Source organism: Ambystoma mexicanum, chromosome 2p (assembly GCF_040938575.1).
Source record: "Ambystoma mexicanum isolate Mex_15411 chromosome 2p, UKY_AmexF1_1, whole genome shotgun sequence".
Taxonomy (NCBI): domain Eukaryota; kingdom Metazoa; phylum Chordata; class Amphibia; order Caudata; family Ambystomatidae; genus Ambystoma; species Ambystoma mexicanum.
In genome coordinates, this window is record NC_090923.1 from 275,584,753 (window position 1) to 275,604,686 (window position 19,934).

General features: G+C 46.5%; 1 protein-coding gene across 1 annotated transcript in view; it reads right to left on the reverse strand.

Moving 5' to 3' along the window:
* The window catches only part of LOC138566371 (inter-alpha-trypsin inhibitor heavy chain H3-like), a 669,737-nt gene that overhangs the window by 585,733 nt on the left and 64,070 nt on the right, over positions 1–19,934 (reverse strand). Inside the window, exon 2 of the mRNA XM_069643540.1 lies at positions 19,726–19,865. Coding sequence (XP_069499641.1) covers positions 19,726–19,839 — 114 coding nt within the window. The 5' untranslated portion in view covers positions 19,840–19,865. The remainder of the gene's footprint in view (positions 1–19,725; positions 19,866–19,934) is intronic.

Below are 19,934 nucleotides of genomic sequence, written 5' to 3' on the forward strand. Positions count from 1 at the left end.
GCAGGAAGGGGAAACAGAAAGGGACATATGTTGAGTGATGAGAGAAATAATCAACCTCCTCTTTGCAAACAAATTAACCACAGAACCCACAATAGACAGGGTGCACAGGGCGGGCAGGCAGAGTGGGAGGCCCCCGTTCCAGCTTGGTCCGCTTCTACGATTATACAGAAAAAACAAAGGTGCTGGAGGAGGCCAGGAAGGCTCGGTAGATTACGTACAACAACGCAAAGATATCAATCTTCCAGGACCTCTCAGCATACACGCTGGCCAAACGAAGAATGTGTCGCCCCCTGACCCAGCGCCTGAGGGAAAAGGGGGTGCACTATAGATGGGTCTACCCCTTCTCCTTGACATTTGAATACATGGGGCAGAGAACAATCCTGGTTACAGAAGAGGACATAAGGGGAGCAATCCAACACTACGTGGAGGACCCGAGCGCTCAGAGAGGACCCACAGGGATGGCGGTGGAAGGGGCAAGTGGACCAAAGAGACCGAGAGACAGAAGGAGGATGACAGGCTCCAGGGAATTCAAGAAACTAAACACACTGCCCCCAACAAAGGACAGAGGGCGGAGCAGCCCTGAAGGATGAGGGGCAGGACAACCCGGCCTGCTACTGGTTGCGGGATGAGGAATTACAGAAATACCTTAGGACTACAATCCCTAAGAACAGCAAGTATGATGGGTGCACTGAGGGAGCGGCTTGACACGTGTTGGGAGGGAGCTCAAGGAATAGAGTAAATCTAATGGCAGCCTGGTGAAGGCGGGCAGGTTGGTGGTCTGGCCAAATACCAGGAATGGTTGAACTAACTGGCTGGGCGGCAGGGCACAGGGGTAGAGGGGGGATGGAGGGAGGTTGGGTTGACAGGGTTGAGGGTATGAAGTGGGGGCAGTTGGGGTTATGTTCAAAGTCCACCCAGGGGAGAGTAGGTGAGAGTGGGAGGGGGGCAGAGGAGAGCGAGGGGATAACGTATGGAGTGGTGCTCTGAGGACGCTGAACAATGAAAAAGCAAGTCTCGAAAATGGCTGACTGTCTGCCCGTGCTGGAGATGGGCTCCCTGAATGTTAGGGGCTTGAACAACCCCACTAAAAGATCCCTACTATGCAGGGAATTTCGTAGGGCAAAACTGGATCTGCTCTTCTTGCAGGAGACACACTGGGCAAGGGAGAGAGAACCCAACCTGCGGGGGGGGCAGGGGGTGATCGGAGAGATCCTATGTTCATCACACAGTGCCAAAAAAAAAGGGAGTGGCTATTCTACTGGCAAGGGATCTGGGCTTTGACACGGAGGCAATGTTGAAAGTCCCGGAAGGTCGATACTTGTTGGTGTGGGGTACTCTCCAGTGTTCCCCATTGACATTGGTGGTGGTGTACGAGCCCAATGAAGGCCAGGCGCATTTCTGGGAAGAGGTAAGCGATAAGCTCCAATTATTTGTGCAAGGCATAGTGACAGTGGGGGGGGGTTGGGACTTCAACATGGTCCTGAATCCCGCATCCGATAGTACGAGGCTGGCCCCTCAGGCCACCCGTCGGCAGATGACCTAATGTCACAAAGATTTCGTAAAGTCAACCAGGACCTGGGCCTGGAAGATTCACTCCCAAGCCCCAATGCGGGTGTCCCCCCCCCCATACACATACTATTCTAGAATACACAAGTTCTTTTCAAGGATCAATTATATCCTCATTGACGAATCCCTACTCCCATACACTACCGGCCATAGGGTGGACCCTGTCCCTTGGTCCGACCACAATTTGGTCCGGATTACCTTGATGGGGGGGATGGAGCCATAATTGGAGGGGGTGTTGTAAGTGCAATGACACCTTGCTGAAAGACTAGGTGACTGAAAAAACGGTTCTAGATAGCATAGTTTAGTATTTTGAATTGAATGACAATGGGGAGGTTAGTGCACACACTATAGGACGCCTTTAAGGCGGCCATACAGGGAGTCCTCATTAAATTAGGAGCCCAAAATAAATAAATAAATAAATAAAAAGAGCGGAGAGCCCAGGCAAAGACCCTGCGAGAAAAAATTGCTAAACTTCAACCGCGGGTGGGGGGGGATCTCCCGATAGGCCCATTGACTTGGACCAGGTAGCCACCCTGGAAGAAGTCCAGCTAAAGGAACTCCTGTTAAATAAAACGGAGAGAAGTCTTCAATTGCTTAAACAAAAATATTACGAAAAGGAGGATAGGGCAGATAAAATATTGGCATGGAAGTTGAGGGAGGTCCAGAAAAGCAGGATGGTGAAAGCGGTAAAAACTGAACCGGGGACATTAGGATATGACACCACGAGCATTGCAGGGGCCTTTTGCCAGTACTATGAAAAGCTATAAAAATCTGAATATGGGGGGGGTGACACCCAAATTGAGGAATTTCTAAAGTCCATCCCGATACCGGCCCTGGCGAGGGAGGTGGCAGAAGGTATGGAGGCCACAATAATGGAGGATGAGGTATTGCGGGTCATTAAGCGGGGGGGGGCGTTGCCGGGGGATGATGGATTTTCGGTGAAATTCTACAAGATGTTCCACTTCACCTTAGCCTCTCACCTGGCGAATGTGTTCAATGCGGTCCTCAAGGGGGAAATCCAACCAGAAACAATGATGGACCCATGATAGTAGTCCGGCCCAAAGAAGGAAAAGACCTGACAGAATGCTTAATATAGACGAAATAAATCCTAGCAAAGGTGGTTGGGAAGAGGATGGAGGGGATTATGCCAATGCTGGTTCATGGGGAGCAGGTGGGCTTTATAGGGAGACGTCGGGGATCAGACAATATCCGGAGAACAAAAGACCTGATCCATTACGCCCAAGAAATGAAGCTTGACGCAAGCTTGCTTTCAATAGACTCTGACAAAGCATTCAACACGGTTGAATGGAGGCACATGGCACTACTCCCCAAAAGAAATGGGCTTCAGGGAAAGTATCAGAAAATGGGTAGCCGCATTGTACGGGCCCCAACAGCAAGGGTTAAGGTCAACGGGGAGCTCTTGGCCTTGTTCTCCCTCTCGCGGGGCACGAGACAGGGATGCCCTCTATCCCCCCCTAATATATGCCCTTACAATGGAACCTCTCACCATAGCGGCGAGGACCCACCTGGGCATCAAGGAAATTATACAGGGTGAAGTGGCATTCAAACTCACTGTTTGCAGATGATTTCTTGGCATATCTGGTGGAGCCCCACCACTCGCCCCCCCAAACCCCCACGCCCCTCCTGTCCTTGATAGGATCCTTTGGGCAATTCTTGGGGCTGAAAATCAATAAATCAAAATCAATGTTGCTCCCTATCCAGGCTCAGGATCCATTGCTGGACTCTCTGGCTAGGTTTAATGGGATTGGCGTCGTGAAAGATTCCATCCGTTACCTGGGTGTTCTCCTCACCAGGGACCTCGCAAGACTAAGTCCAGCCAACTACGACCCCGCCATGACCGAAATCAAGACGGACATGAGGCAGCGGGGTAATATGATCCTGTCATGGTACAGTCGTATGACGGCGGTGAAAATGAATGTCCTGCCAAGGCTGCTCTACCTTTTCACGCCCCTTCCCACGTGTATTCCCGACCAGACCTTTCGAGATCTCCAGAAAGCAGTGCAAGACTTTATCTGGCAGGGTAAAACCATGAGGACTAGGAGGACCATCCCCACCCTCCCAGAGAGGAAGGGGGCTTCGGGCTGCCGGACTTCCGCATATACTTCTATGCAGCCCAGCTAAGGGTTCTTCTAGAACACATGAAAGAGGGCAACGGCACTTACTGGACCTACATAGAGGACATGAAAACTCACCCTCTTAAGGTGCAAGACCTCCTATGGGCTCAGCGAAAGGCAATCCCGAATAGGTTGAAGAACCACCCAACGTTAGGGGTACTCTGGTCAATTTGGAAAGAGGGGGCTCAAACCAACCATTTGACAACATGGCCTTCCCCGTTAACTTCACTCTGGGGTCCCACACTCAGACTGGGTAGCAGGGGATTCAAGAATGCACAGTCCTGGTCTAATAATGGCATGGAATGGGTGGGTCAATTGTTCAGAGAGGGATACTTCTTGACATATGAGGAAATGTTGGAGGCACTGGGGCTGGGGAAAATATTTATATTCGAATATCTCAGGCTGACGGGCAACCTTTGTGATCAGACATGGGGACAAAAACTTAGGAGATCTGACCCCCTTCGAGAAAATGCTAGACTCTGCTAACTCACGGAAGGGGATGGTGTCTAAAATGTACAAAATACTGAATGCCAACAATCTCACGGAGAGGAGAGGGTTCCGCAATTACTGGAATGGCTTGGCAGGGGAGGTCCTCTCGGATGAAGGGTGGAGCAAGATTTTCAAAATAGCCTTCCATGGGAATCTTTTTACAATGGACATGGAGCATAACTTAAAAATCTTACAGGGATGGCACAGGGACCCACTAAAGTTATCGAAGATCTTCCCAGGGGTTTCGCCCAAGTGTCCGAGGGGATGCGGTCAGGTGGGAACGAGGGAACATATGTGGTGGCACTGTCCACAGATTCAGAGGTATTGGGAGAGCATGAGAGGTTGGATTACAGAGGTCACCGGGGAAGTACTACCACAGGAGCCACTGACGATGCTACTAGGCCTCCCCCCGAGGGACTCAGACATATATAGATACCCCAGAATGTGGGAGACAATGCTGAGGGCCGGGAGGATGGCCCTGGCGCAGAAATGGAAGAGTACGGTGGCCCCGTCTAGAGAGGATTGGCAGAGAAAATTGAAGAATATGTTCCTCATGGACAAATTAACTGCAATGGTTAACGATGACTCAAGCACATTCCGATCAAACTAGGATGAGGTAAGACAATCATGGGGATGGGAAGTACATTGAAACACTAAGGCCGTGTCAGATCTGAGGGGAGAGGAGGGGGCTTTGAGATTGAGAAGGGAAGGGAAAGACAGGAGGAGAAAAATGCAGAGGGGGGACCCATGATCCGTCATAAAGCAGATGAAATACAGATCATTAAGAGAATCACTTTTGGACAAGTTCTCAAGCACCGGCGATGAAGTTCGCTTGAATGTCTCAACGCTAATGTGCACTATTGATCGACAATCTCCAGGGTTTAAGTTTGAAGAAACCCCAGTTGGCGGGGGGGGGGTGAGTTTGGGTTAGGTAAGGGGGCAGGGGGTGAGGGGGGCAGGCTTGATTGTCATTAGAAAATACACAGCGTGTAACGGAACTGCCCCTTAGGGCATTGTTATTGTTTTATACAAATGTTAATAAAACCAAAGCTAAAACAAAATAAAAAAATGAGTAGGCACTTGGATACCTTAGTACAATTTATGAACCACTGCACCTTGGTCCGTTGAAAAAAAAGAGAGACCCACCTCCTTTACCTTGACCGCTGTTCTGCGGGACAGCGCGACAGCGCTCCTAGCGCACTTCCAATGCTCCCGCAACAATGCACGCAGAGAGCTGCTTATGAACGTTTTTTCAGTCTGGAGGTGGGCTCTCGCTCAATTCACCAATTAAACAAATAAGGTTCATTGGTGAGCCAATAGGAAGTAAGCTTTGTTTACATTGCCGTAGAAAATATGATTTTCGCTCTCCACAATGTTATAAAAAGCAAACCAAAAGTGAAAGAGGGTGGCTGACAGCGAGACAGCCCTCCTAGCGCACTCACAATCCAGCAATCAGGCTACTTTCCTGTTTAGCAATGTATGTTGCATTTCGACTGTAGTATGAACGTCATACTCTCAGTGGGTAAATACAGTAGTTCATGAAGCGATGTAGGTTTAGCTCAGTGGTGTGTACACTATTGAGTAGTTGATGCGGCTGTATTTCATCATTTTTAATGTTCTGCATTTTAGAAATCAATATCTGCCATATTTCAACAGTGGGTTTGCTTTTTGTTTGAGTAACTGGTATGTACTAAATTACAGTATTTGGTATGCACAGTTTTATAGAAGTGGGTTTACCCTGTATGTCGGTGCTCCATTTTAACAATTGGCATATTCTGTATATCCGTGTTTGCATTCTGTATATGAGCACTAACTGTACACCGCATTTCAGAAAAGCAGGCGTTCTTCCGCAGTGATCATGTACTGCATTGTAGCATAGTATGTCCTATATTTTTGCTGTAGGAAAGCTTTGTATTTCATCAGATGTTGTATGTGATTACAATAGCAGTTAAACACAGGAATATAGGATTGATATGAAATTCCTTTCGACAGTGCTACACACAAGTGTGCTTAAAAACTTGATTTAGGCTGCGGGTTTATACTGTATTGTAGCAAGCAGTTGAGGTACATGTGTTTCAACAGTGAGTATGCACCTTTGTGGTTGCTCAAAACTGCAATCAACACACACCACATCTAGGCAGACCAACGTTAAAGTATAATGACACACCATCTCTAAGAGCATCAACATCACCACACATGATTAATCGGGCCCTTTTATGTCACCATGATCACACATTATCTGTGTGAGGACCTTAACTTCCCTATCATCTATGTGGGCTCTTTACAATCACTGCCATCACAAACAGTTCCTTCCTTGTGGTGCTAGTCCCCTGCCTGGCTATAGGGATGTCTGTTGAACCTCACTGAGTATCCAGCGCAAAGTAAGGAATTCACACATGGATCAAAATTGACCCAACGTCTCTTTAAGTTCACTTTGTCCTTGTAAGCAACCATACTGTACAGGTTCCAGGCCCGCGTTCAGTGCCCCACTTGGATCACAGAGACACAGATTTCTAAGTGAGGCACGCTGCAGGCTCCATAGACATCAACTGAACAGAACATCCTTCTTCACTCTCTGTGCCGATCACCCATATAGGACATGTGAGAGAAACCGGCTCCCCTATGTGCCAGGAACCAGATCAGATTGTTGCAAGACTAAAAAGCCATGAGGAGGCACTCTTAGAACCCCAAAAGATCTGACAAATCAAGGAAGTAAACTCCTGGTGCAGGGGTTCCCATAAGGCAAGGCAGGAGCACTACATGACACACCCTGTTCCAATGGAATCCGTTTGGATCCCTCAGAGCTGCAGAGGAGAAAATGGGACAACAAGGTGAGTAGAGAAAACTGGTATGGGAAAGACACACCCTTTGCATGGAATTTAGGAGAGAATAGTCACCTGGGATGTGTAGTTGCTTCAGCTCCACGTCCTGGATTTAGAAAGATGCCCTGTAGGTCAGTTACTTCCATGGCCTGAGGAAAATACTACTGATGGAAAGAGCATCTCGATATCAGATGGGTCTGTGCCACAGACCTCATGGGTAGGAGCTGAACATAATAGAAATAAACTGTAATGACCTAAAACATGTAATCAGGAACACCTGGAAGACCATCTCTCAGTGAATGGCTTTGGCTTGAAATCACTGTCACGAGAACACCAATATCAACACTGTGCGTTTCTTTATTCTCTTCATTCTGATGAAAGTAGGTGTGCCTCTGCGCCATCCTTCCATTCAAGGAAAGGAACTTGTGCCAGCAAGAATGGACATCAGCATCCCTTTTCTGGAGAGGTACCCCTTCTCTCTTGTTCATGTGTGTTGTGGGAAACCTGAGAGTTTTCTCCCATGCAAATCCTAGGGATCCTTTATTCAGGTGACCAGCGAAGGGCCATCACTTTTGAATCCTAATCCTGGGGACAGACAAGTGAGGGAGGATCACCTGGGTGAGGGATCCTTTGGAGAGGAGAGTAGGGAACCCTCGGACAAGACATGGTATGTTCCAATATATGAGAACACAAGGGATATATATCCAAAGGTACTTATGGGTTATGCCGGTGTACCCAATTTTAATCCTACAAAACCCCTAAAATATGTTCCTAGGAAAGAGAAGAAATACTGACCCAGAAAATCCACAAAACACTATAACTAACTGTGCTATTCTAAACACTCATCCCCTCTTTTATTTTCCCCTAATTGTTATCCAGACAAAGAGGCCCAGGTACCGATATCCTCTCCTCAGCCAAGTAAGGCAACGAATAAGACCAACGGTTGGAAGATTTATGATTCCCCACAAATAAAGTATCCCCTTTTTTCCAATAACCCACTACCCGACATTCCCACCTATTACATGACGGCAGACTTTCACTTTGGCAAAACCTCCCCGCGCTGCTAAAACACAGCAAAATCCAACAGAGGCACTTTTTCATTTCTATCAATGCCCCTTTAACAAGGACAGGTGAAGTCAATCACTAAATACAGAGCAAACACACCCGAGAACTTTCAGCACACCACAGGGGCATTGAAGGAGTGAGCCTGAGAAACAGAATGAGCGAGCAAAGCCTGAGAAGGTTCACGAGTCAGAGTATGAGAGAATAGCGAACTGGGATGCCAAGAGAACCTGAGACCTGTTGAACGAGAATGGAGGGCTGAGGCGTTGATAGTATATGGTGTAAAAGGGCTAACAAAAACATGGTGAGGGGGCCGTGTCTCCAAGGAGCCAGATGGGGGTTAAGTGCACAGCTGTTCTTTAGAGTGAAGTCAGTTGAAGTGTGTTCATTATCATGGAGCAGAGAAGCCACCCAGGAGAGTTGGAGGGGCTGGCGAGGAGCACTAAGTCTTCAGTCAAGGCTCTGGCGTGGCTGACCTCTTTCCTTTCCAATCGACACTCCCAGGTCCAACTGGGGTCCTTCCTCTCTGACATCTTTTTCTCCACCTGTGGTGTCCCCCAGGGATCTAATCTCTCTCCCTGACTGTTTAACCAGTATCTGGCACTCCTCGCCCACCGCATCGCCGCTCTCTGCCCCAACTTCCAGTGCTATGCGGACGATACCCAGCTCATTTTCAGGCTACCCAAGCCCAAAGCCAAATGTAACTCCTGGTTTGATTCGGATCTCGTCACCCTAAAACGCAAGTGCAGGGTGGCAGAGAGGAAATGGCGTGCTTCATGTTCATCCTCTGACAAACTGGCCTGCCGCCTGCTCCAAAGGCAATACCGTCTCTCTGTTCTCACCAAGAAGAGAGCCCTTATCCAAGCCCGCATCTCTGCGGCATCTGACAACTCGGCTGAACTCTTTAAAATCTGCAAGGAGCTTGCCAACCCTGCTGCAGTCTCTACCTCTCCTGTCCCTTCCCAGGCCCTCTGCACTGCTCTGTCCTCCCACTTCATCTCTAAAACTCAGGACATCCTGTCCTCACTCTCCTCCTATCACCTCCCACCCTCTCTTCCCTGCTCTTCCTCTGGCCCTTCTGCAGCCACCCCTCCTCCCTCCTTCTCTGCCTTTCCCCTTTTTTCTGCTGACGAGGATTCCAGACAAGTCTGATCTATGAAAGTCTCGTCTAAACAGATTCACCCCTGTTCCTCCAAAACTATCAAGGACCACATCGACTCCCTGGCTCCTGCCCTGGCTGACTTTTGCAACCACTCCTTCGCCTCTGGAGTCTTCCCATCCCCCCTCAAGCACTCCCTTGTGCACCCTCTCCTTAAGAAACCCTCTGCCGACCCCTCCTGTCCGGCTAACTATCGCCCAATCTCCATCACTCCCTTCCTGGGCAAGCTCCTGGAGAAACTGGCCATCTCCCAGCTTAACCTCCATGCTGAAGCTGTTGATAGTCTCCATGACCATCAATCTGGCTTCAGAGCGGCCAGAAGCACGGAAACTGCTCTCCTGAACATCCGTGAGGACCTGCTCTTGAACCTCGACTCCAACACTCCGTGTGTTCTCATTCTGCTCGATCTCTCTTCTGCCTTTGACACTGTCAACCATGCCATCCTGCTCAACCGTCTCCGTGATAACCTGGGTATCACTGGTCAGGCTCTGGCATGGCTGACCTCTTTCCTTTCCAATCGACCCTCCCAGGTCCAACTTGGGTCCTTCCTCTCTGACATCTTTTTCTCCACCTGTGGCGTTCCCCAGGGATCTAATCTCTCTCCCTGGCTGTTCAACCAGTATCTGGCACTCCTTGCCCACCACATCGCCGCCCTCTGCCCCAACTTTCAGTGCTATGCGGACGATACCCAGCTCATTTTCAGGCTACCCTCGGCCTCCTCCTCTCCCTCCCTCATCTCTGACTGTATGTCTGCTATCCAGGAATGGTGTGCTGCCAATGACCTCTGCCTTAATGCTAGTAAGACTGAGATCCTACTCATCGGCACACCCACTCCCTCCTTCCCTGCAGCTCTCTGGCCGGCCTCTCTTGGCCCTCTTCCTGCTCCTACCTGCAAGGCAAAAAACCTCGGGGTCATCTTCGACTCCACACTCTCCTTCTCTCCTCATATATCTGACGTCACACTACCAGCTGCACCTCCTCAGAGGTATTCTTCCCTTCCTCTCCTTCCCCCAGAAGCTCACTGTCTCCCGAGCCCTGGTTCTCTCGAAGCTGGACTACAGTAATAGCCTCTATCTTAATCTGCCTGCCTCCACTCTCCGCCCTCTGCAACTCATCCAGAACAGAACTGCGAGACTTGTCCTTGGCCTCAAGCCCAGGGACCGTATCTCTCCAGGACTGAAATCTCTACACTGGCTCCCAGTGGCTGCGAGGATTAAGTTCAAAACCCTCTGCATTGTCCACAAGGCCTTCTGGGGCCTGGGGCCTAAATACCTTCAACTCCCTCTTCCTAAATATCTTCCTTCCCGAGACCTTCGCTCATCCGTCTCCAACTCCCTCAGGGTCAGCCGCTTCTCGAAGCAACGAGCTGGGGGTAGATCTCTCTCCGCGACAGGGGCCTCCCTCTGGAACAGCCTTCCTGCCTCCCTGAAACTTGAGGAGAACCATCTCCGGTTCCGGAAGCACCTCAAAACCTTCCTCTTTGATTCTGCTTTATCTCTCCCTCTCCCTCTCCCTTTCCCTTTCCCTTTCCCCTGCTAAATGCTTCACTGAAACTGCACTAAATCTGCAACTGGGCCACTCTCAGTGACCTCGGTCCTGAGCCCAGCCACTCTCCACTTGCACTGCCTCCCTGGCAACCCCTGCACTGCGGGACTGTCTCTGTATCCCTACAGAACCCCCTTCCCAGCACTTGTCTGCACTTACCTTGCACTTGCCACCAGCTGGCCCCATTTATTTATTTTTATTCTACTTACTTTGTACTGCACTTCCCCCTCCCCTTCCCCTTGCACTTCTTCCCTTCCCCGTACCCCTGCACTTGCGCGATCTGAATGACACCTGGCCTAGTAGGATCGTTGTCTGTCTTCCCCTTGTTCCCCCCCTCCCTGCCTCGTCGCGAATTAAAACACTTGTGTATAGGCGCGTTACAAATGCCATATCATATCATATCATAACAGTGTTGTTAAAGAAATCACAACCAGTGAATTCAAAGCCAAAGGGGATCCCAGTTGATGATAGCAGCAAAGTGGAGGAATAATATTTTACAAGTAGTAAGATAATTACAAGGACGAGCGTAGGATGGGAAGCGCGCTGAAAAGGAAAGCTTTGATTCTCCATTGTGAAAGTTGACAAGGAGAGAAACAAAGTAGCAAATGTTTGCATGTACATTAATACGTGTTGAAAGGAGCTCTAGTGAATAGAGCCATTTTGTACGGTAGTGAAGTTCACAGGGAGAGTGAATATGAAAGCAGGTGAAGGAGGATATGCTTCAGGGAAACGGCACACCGAGACCCCGTAAAAGCTTGGTGGTGAATTATAAAAGGTGCCAGGGGGACAATATTGAGAAAAGCTGAAGGTGAACTGTAAAAAGGTGATGGGGGCAAGCTGATGAAAGTAAGTCAAGATTAACTGCAAAAAGATGCCGGGGCATGATGAGAAGAGAAAGCTGAAACAGAGCCCTAGGTATCAGAGTGGTCCCACACAGGGCCGAAATTACTGTGTGTTCATCGACAGTCTCTGATACGTTGAACTGTTGAATAACTGTGAGGAGAGCCAAGGTGTCAGGAGAGCCAAGGTGTCACAGTGGTCCTGCCTGGGGCTGAGGAATACTGGGCGTTGTCGAAGGGCTCTTGTACACCAATACATCAACCTGTTGTGAAAGTCTTTTGAACTAATGACAGGTAGTAGACTCTGAGGAGAGGTGACAGAGGAATTGTTACCTAAATGAACTTGTGCAACCAGACTGAACTTTGTAAAAATAACTTTATACAGTGCCTTTGAAAGCCGAGGAACGCATGCTGAACCCCAAGTGGCTCAAGACTTGGGGAAGGGAGCTGTCGACCAGCTCCAATACTATCCTGACCTTTACTTTGAAGCACCCTTTTTATTTAGTCCAATTCTGTGTACATTATTGTATTAGACAGTGTGAGGGCAATCATAGGTTTCACACAGACACTTTTGTTTTGACTAACTGGACTGATTTTGGACTTATATTTTTGGTTGATGGTCGAGACTACTCCCATTATAGACGTAGGGCAAGTTAGGCTGTCTCCAAACCTGTTTCTTTATCAAATAAAGGTTTTCATAAACTTGAATCATTGTGTCTGTGTTTCTCTCATGAGACCAGGCCTGTCTCACATGGTGGAGATATCCATATGGGAAGGCGCTCCTAGATGTTGCCCCAAGCACCACTGTACACTATAGGCTCTGGCATAGTCACCCGGGAAATACATGATGGACCACAAGGCCCTGACACTATGAACTCAGTTTGCAGACCGATAATGGAAACATACAAATGCTGCAATTCTCATCTGTGCAGCAAGCTTGTTTACTCAAGTGGCCCCAGACTTGGCTCCCTGCAACACCATGTTGCCACAAGCTCACTGGAAACCGGTGCCATGCATCTATGTTGTCATTTTTTGCCATTGATTGCCCGTCTACTGTTAATGAACCTGGTCTCTGGAGAACAGACAAATCCAGGACATCTGCAGGGTGGCACACAAAGAGAGAGGGTTTGAAATTCAAAATGGGAGTTTTTGATATACAAACTTTGCCCAATCTCTCAGTTCCCTGATTTGACTCAGGTCAATCATTGAACAACACCCAATCACTGGGCTTCAGCCATTTATCTACACAAGTGAGCACCCCTGGAAAATGGCCAGTTTAAGGAAAGCTGTCACAGGGACACAAAAAGCCAGTTGATCAGTCAGCGGGTGTGGGTGTTTGAAGAAGAGGATTGTGTTAGGTAGTTGGGGCAAATTGGCAAATATTGAAAGTTGTGGGTAAAGTTGGAAAAACTGGAGGAGATGGAGAAGGAAAGGTCTAGCCACTAAGGGAGGAAAAAGAACTGCATGTATGGCTGGAAGTGAAAAGAAGGCAGAGGTTGAATGTGAACAGCAACAGTTGTCTGGAGGTGAGCAGCAGGAGGTCGGCAGAGGTGTAAGGCATGAGATGGCTGGAGTTGAGCAAAAGTAAGTGATTGAAGATGAAAAGCAAGAAGTGGTTGAACGTGAAGGGCAGGAAGTGGTTGAAGGTGAACAGGAGGTGGAGGAAGGAGTTAATGATCTGGAGGAGGCAGAAGTGAAACATTGAAAGATCTAAGAAAGGCCTTAGTTACATAGCCTAGGAAGGACAGAGTGGGCGATCTTGGCCCAAGGTAGGGGGCAAAGCAAAAGCCTGGTCTGAAGGGGTTAACCCCATGGTGAAAGGAGGAATGAGAGCATGGCACAATTATCAGGATGTAAAGGACAATCACAGGAGCAAATAGGGGCAGGAGAAATCGTCCGGTCATCGGGGAAGTGCGCCAAACCAGCGTTCATTGACCACATCTGAGACACACCATCTGTTCCCATTTCCTTGGGCAGCAATTACAGACAGAAGATCCGAGAACAGAATTGCCTGCCGGCAGAATGCGTGATCCCCGTTAAAGCCGAATCAGTAAACAATGGGATTGACCCGTGGTAGGTGAAGAAGTGTGCAGGGAAGCTCTTAAGTCTGAGACTACGATTCAAGAGATTTAACCTTTATGCCGTTTTCCTTATTTTTGGTTATGTAAATAAGCTTTGTTTGATTCAAGTTGTGGGCGCTATCTCTTTGTGCGTAATACTAGGCTACATAACATACATTTGACATCCCTAATATGGCATAATATCCATTTTGAAAATGTAACTAACATTAAACAAGTGATGTAATGGTGTGGTCTACATGCTGTAGTAGAGATGGTTTACTTGCTCATTTGATGACCGTGGATCATTGAATATTTATTTCTACTACATTGTTCTCTCTTTCCCATCATTAAGCACCTCACCTCTGGTGACACAAAACTCCTTATCTCTCCAAAGTTCTCTTTTGAAGGTGTAATATCAAGATAAATTACAAGCTATCAATGCAGATACATTAGAATTTATTTTACTATATTAAAAACACCAAGTTTGTAATGATGTTGACATTACCATTATCACACACTGGTCGTTTGAGGACCTGATCACAATTACCATCACATATCTCGGAGGGGCTTCAATATCACACACAATGACAATGGTGATTTTAACGTCCTTATTATCACATACAATTTCTCTGGGGGCCATCAACATTGCCATTTTCACACACACACTGACTCTTAGAGGGCAGACAAACCATCTCTGTGGTGACCTTGACATCATCATAATCACATACCATCCCTATGGGGACTGTAACACCATGGTCATCATAAAGAATCATTGTAGCGAGTTCAGCATCCTTATTACCAAACATCCTTATTACCAAACATCTCTGTTGGGACTGCAACATAATCAAGACAAAACATACTTGTGTGGATTTTAACATCATCATCAAAACCCTTGTCCACACACACAACTGCAATTCTATGGAGACAATTCTATGAACACCAATTATGTGTCCTATTTGTAACACACTATCTTTAAGGGAGACTTTAAAATCATCATTATCAAACAGCATCACTGTGGGGACTTTACTCTTATTCTTACACACCATCTTTGTGGGAAACTTAAAATCAGTGTCATGACACATAACCTCTATTGGGACTTTATCACCACCAACATCACACACATCTGTGGGCACATTGATATCATTATCACATACCATCGATGTGGGAACTATAACATGTACATCAAACACCATCTCTTTGAGGACCTGGACATTAGTATCATGACATACAATATAAATTGGTACTTCAGCATCACCAACATCAAACACAATCTCTTTGGGACTTTAACATCAAGATGATCACACACCATCTCTCTGGGGACTTTAACATGAAGATAACCACACACTAGCCCACATTATGGGGTTGTGGTTTAAACCTGCCGGTAGGCAGCGGTTTACCAGCAACCCTGTAACAACGTTGCTAACGGTGCCAGCGCTTCATTGAGAGACAAACCGATAGCGACCTGAAAACCTGGCAGGTTGGGCCTGTTGGGAGTTCCATTGCCCCTACTGGCATTCTCGTCATTTGGCAGTACGGAAAGGGTGCCGGTACGTTGCTACTGGCACCCTCATTTCCGGACCGCTAAACTTGTAATGAAGCCTACTATCTCTCTCGGGACTTTGATCACATACCATTACTGTGGGGACTTTATTATTATTAACACACACCAGCTCTGTGGGGACTAACATAATCAGCACACACCATCATTGCGAGGATATGGATATGATTATCATGACATACAATCTCTTTTGGTACTTCACCATCACCAACATTAAACACCATATCTATGGGTACTTTATGATTATGATAATACATATAGGGGTTTTAACATGATTATTCATACACACCACCTCTGTGAGGACCTGAAACCAGTATTATGGCATACAATCTCTATTGGGACTTAAAGATCAGTATATTCAGTATACTTCAATCTATTTTTAATCGCACACCATCTTTGTGGGGACTTAATCATTATCATCATCACATACCATCTCTGTGGGGTCTTCACACTCCTTTATGATACACCCTATCTCACTGGGGACTTAAATCATCACCTTTATCACACATCTCTGTAACAAACTTAAAATCATTGTACCCACATGCCATCTCCATGGGGGCAAAATCATCACTGTTATCATATGCCATCTCTGTAAAGGACGTTAATGTGATTATCATTGTACACCGTCTTTGTGGAGACTTACAAATATGAATATACATACGCCATCTGTGTGGGGCCATTGAAATCATTACAATCAAACACCATCTCTGTGAGGATTTTAACATTACATTCAAACACCATCTATTTGAGGACTTCAACATCACTATCACATACAGCCAATAAAATGAAAGGTCATTAATAGAGAAGCTTCAACATTTTGGGGATTTTATTGCACATGGTTCTAATAGAGGAAACTGGTGTTGATGTTTTAGTGGGTTAGATGGGGAGTCGTCAGCAAAGCCAACAGTGTTGACAAGTGGAGGCTCGACATACCTCAGTGCCCAATGCTGGTATGATTCTGTGTGGTTTGTGAAAGTGGCACTTGGATTTCTCATTTATATGGAGGTGAGAGCCCAAGGGCTATTAAATGAGAGTGCTAGTATGCTGTGTTAGCCATGGGATTAGGGGGTGAGTGAACTAGATAGAGGTGAGAGCTTTGGCATGCCTCCATCTGGTTCATGTGATATTAATATGCATAAGGTGGATATATTTGTGCAGTGTAAAGCAGTAGACAAAGGAGAGGTAAGTATTTTAGGTGGGGAATAGGAGATGAGAAATGAGGACAAACGTTGGGGAGTTTAATACTAGACTGAAATGATTGAGTTCCCATCTTTTGGTGACCTCTGCATGGCCTCTGTGTGTCTTTAATAACATTTTCTCTTATCACACACCATCTTTCTGGGGACATTAACATCATTGTAATCACACACCATCTCTGTGGGGACTTTAGTGGTATCATAATCACACACCATCTCTGTGGGGACCTTATCATGATTATTACTCAGAATAGCTGTGGAGAATTTAAATTGACCATAATCAAACATGATCTCTATTGGAAAGCTAACTTCACTAATATTAAACATGATCCAAAATTAGATAACATTTCACCATTCCTAAAGAGATGTCTAAATAGGGAAGATGGTGCCTCTGGAAGAATGAAACTTGAATTGGAAATCCTGCTTCCTTTTTTATCACAAAGTGTAATCCTGGGTCAATCATGGTATCTCCTGTCCCACTGTTCTCTTTCCTGGAAGTATTTTGGTGTGTATAATAGAGTTTACTGCCAGATCAAACTGCTTTTAAGTTTCACATGCAAATTAAACATCTGGCAAATGCAAAACCATCTTAATTCATCTGTTGTGGTGCATAAAATTCAGGACTTCAGGTACTCATATATAAAATATAATTGTATACTAAGTACTATAAATTAAGCATATTTTCATTTGCTCATTATGCATTCCATCCCAAATAAGAATAATGTAGTAAGTCCCCATAAGGATGGATGGTACCACACGTTCAAAAGTGTGTGTGTGTGTGTATAGATAGGATAGATAGGATAGATAGGATAGATAGGATAGATAGGATAGATTAGATAGATAGGATAGATAGGATAGATAGGATAGATAGATAGGATAGATAGGATAGATAGGATAGATAGGATAGATGAAAGGTTTCACACATCTTCAGCGCAGCTGGACGAAACAACCGGATTTGCACAGTACCTTTAAACGGAGAAGAAGCTGTAGCTGAGGTGGACGTTCCTGGCAGTTCCTGCAGGCTCATGGTTCCTGAAGCAACTGTCGGACTGACATGAAGTAGGAAGACTGGAGGGGTCCTGCACTGCCCAGGGAAGAAACCAGCAGCAGAGCAAAGCAACAAATAAAAGGTGCGCTCCTTAAAACCCAAGCAGGGTCCAACCTTCCTGGCTATCCGGTTCACTGTAGCTCTGTACAGCAAATTCAATTGGAGGATGGAGTCCTGGCTTGCAGTTTGGGCGAACTGGTTGGTCCCACCAGCTCAGTGAAGAGGATTCCTGGTAGATCTTCTCTGTCGTTGGAGCCAGAAGATTCAGACCGGCAGCAGGGCTTCACCGGGCAGGTCAGTCGTTGTAGGGGTCCTCTTCTGTCAGCTCCTCGTCGGTTCTTTCGTTCCAGTGGCGACTCTGCCTTTCCAGACCCAGAAACCTGCTTTTTATGCAGTTTTTCCCCCATTCACACAGCCTGGCTGTCAATCACACAGCAGGGTGGCTGTCCCGCCAGGACACTCACCTAGCCAATCAAACAGGAGTGTGACTTGGGTTGCTAAGGGAACCCATGGCAGAGGTCCTAAAACCACTCCCTCACATCCTGCCTACCCAGACTTTCAAGCGCCTAAGGAGGGCTTCTGTGTAGAAGCCCGCGAAAATACAGTGAACAAAGGAACCAAACCTGGTTTGGCGTGCGGAGTAAAATACGAGAAATACATTTTCAAAAAGAAATGGCGAATAAACCCAGCCGGAACCGTATAAAAACATATATGGTCTAGCGGGTTTAAGTTCGAGGCTACCAAGATAGCCTAAAACAATACCAAGGTTATTTAAGATAACCACGGTAGGAAAAATAGGGTAGTTACCACTTGCCACCAGCCAAGTCTTGATGAAAAGGGAGCGAAACAGTGCTCCAAGAGAAACAGACAAAAAGGGATAAGTATTAACCCTTTCCAGTACTCTATGTAAGATAGTTTGCACTGGGTTTGTGGATTTAAAAGACTAAAAGTCAATGGCTACTTTACATGTTCTGGGAGACAGTAGTCAGTCCCAGAAAATGGAGTCTGAGTTGGGAAGTCTAAAAGACAGCCCTGTGTCACTGCACTGAGGGTGCTGTTTAACACACATCAAAAGCATGATGCCTATGGAGTAAGTGAGGCTCCACAGTCTATGAACACAAACAATGTTAAACACACACAGCAAAACACATTTAGGAGTGGGGAAAAAAGGCTCACACTCTTACCAGGTGAAAGAAATTTACCCTAGAAATCCAGCAAAGCTGCTGAGGGACTCAGTAGGTAAGGCAAATTAGCGACTCTGGAGAATTCTCCCTAACAAAGTGTGATTAAGGGCAGATACATTAACCAAGTGAAGTAGGGAAGTGCTGGGAAAGCAGAGCTCAAGTCGAGGACACACGCGGGGGGATGGAGTCTACTCAATTTATTCAGAGGGTGGACTTAGTCCCCCCCAGCCAAAATGAGAAACATTGAATGTATCAATTAAAGACGACCTCGGGGACCAAACCACAGTAGTCAGATTTGTAGGCCAGACACTTCACTATATAACCTGAAGAAAAATAACAACTAAAAGGTGACATGTCCCATTTCGGTACTGCAAGTCACAGGGAAAACATTTCTATTAGATCTTGGATTTTAAAACATGCACACCTTTTAACATTTTCAAAATCACTATTTGAAGAAAATATCCTCTCTTGGTTTTCTGTGTGTGTTGATTTTATGAAAGGCAAACGCCATTCGTTCTGCGCAAGTTGCTTGATTAGGCTTAGCCAATTTAATGAAATGTGCATATTTCACCCTGATATGCTCATTTCTAGCGACATCACATCCCATTGCATTTGTTGATGAGTCCCCCACTTTAATTTTTAGGAATTGACCCCTGTGAGACAGCAAGCGTGGATGGGATTGATATATAATAATTATAGACATACATATTAAAAGATTTGTATTGGATTGTTTTAAACATATGCTGCAAGATTACAAATTGCAGTATTAAGATCTAGGTACAGGTGAGTAGGATCATGGCATGGTGTACTATTATAGAGCATACATGCTCCATCCATGGAAAGAAAGTGCTTCTTAAGGGCAGTCTTGAAACCTGATATAAGAGGAATGTACTTGATGTCAGTGGCAGAGAGGTCCAGTGGTGAGGAGCGATTAGTGGGAGGCAGCTACATCAGGCACAGATATGAGAGGACAGGGAACAGAGAGTGAATAGCAAGAGATTGCATCAGCCAGGTAGTGGGGACAGGTATTGAAATACTGGTGGTTATATACTGAGAGCTTACCGGAACTTGATGAGCCTCCACAGCCACAAAATCTGCTGTTGCAAATGTAGGAAGACATGCCAGGAGACAGTACAGCACAGGCCAGCCCATCATATCCAGAATGTTGCTTTTCATGGGAAGAGTAGCCAGTGGTGCTCAGCCTGTTCAAAACAAAGGGGGCCGGTTGTCAATTCATAAAGTACTATGTCAGTTTATATTTCTGGACCAAT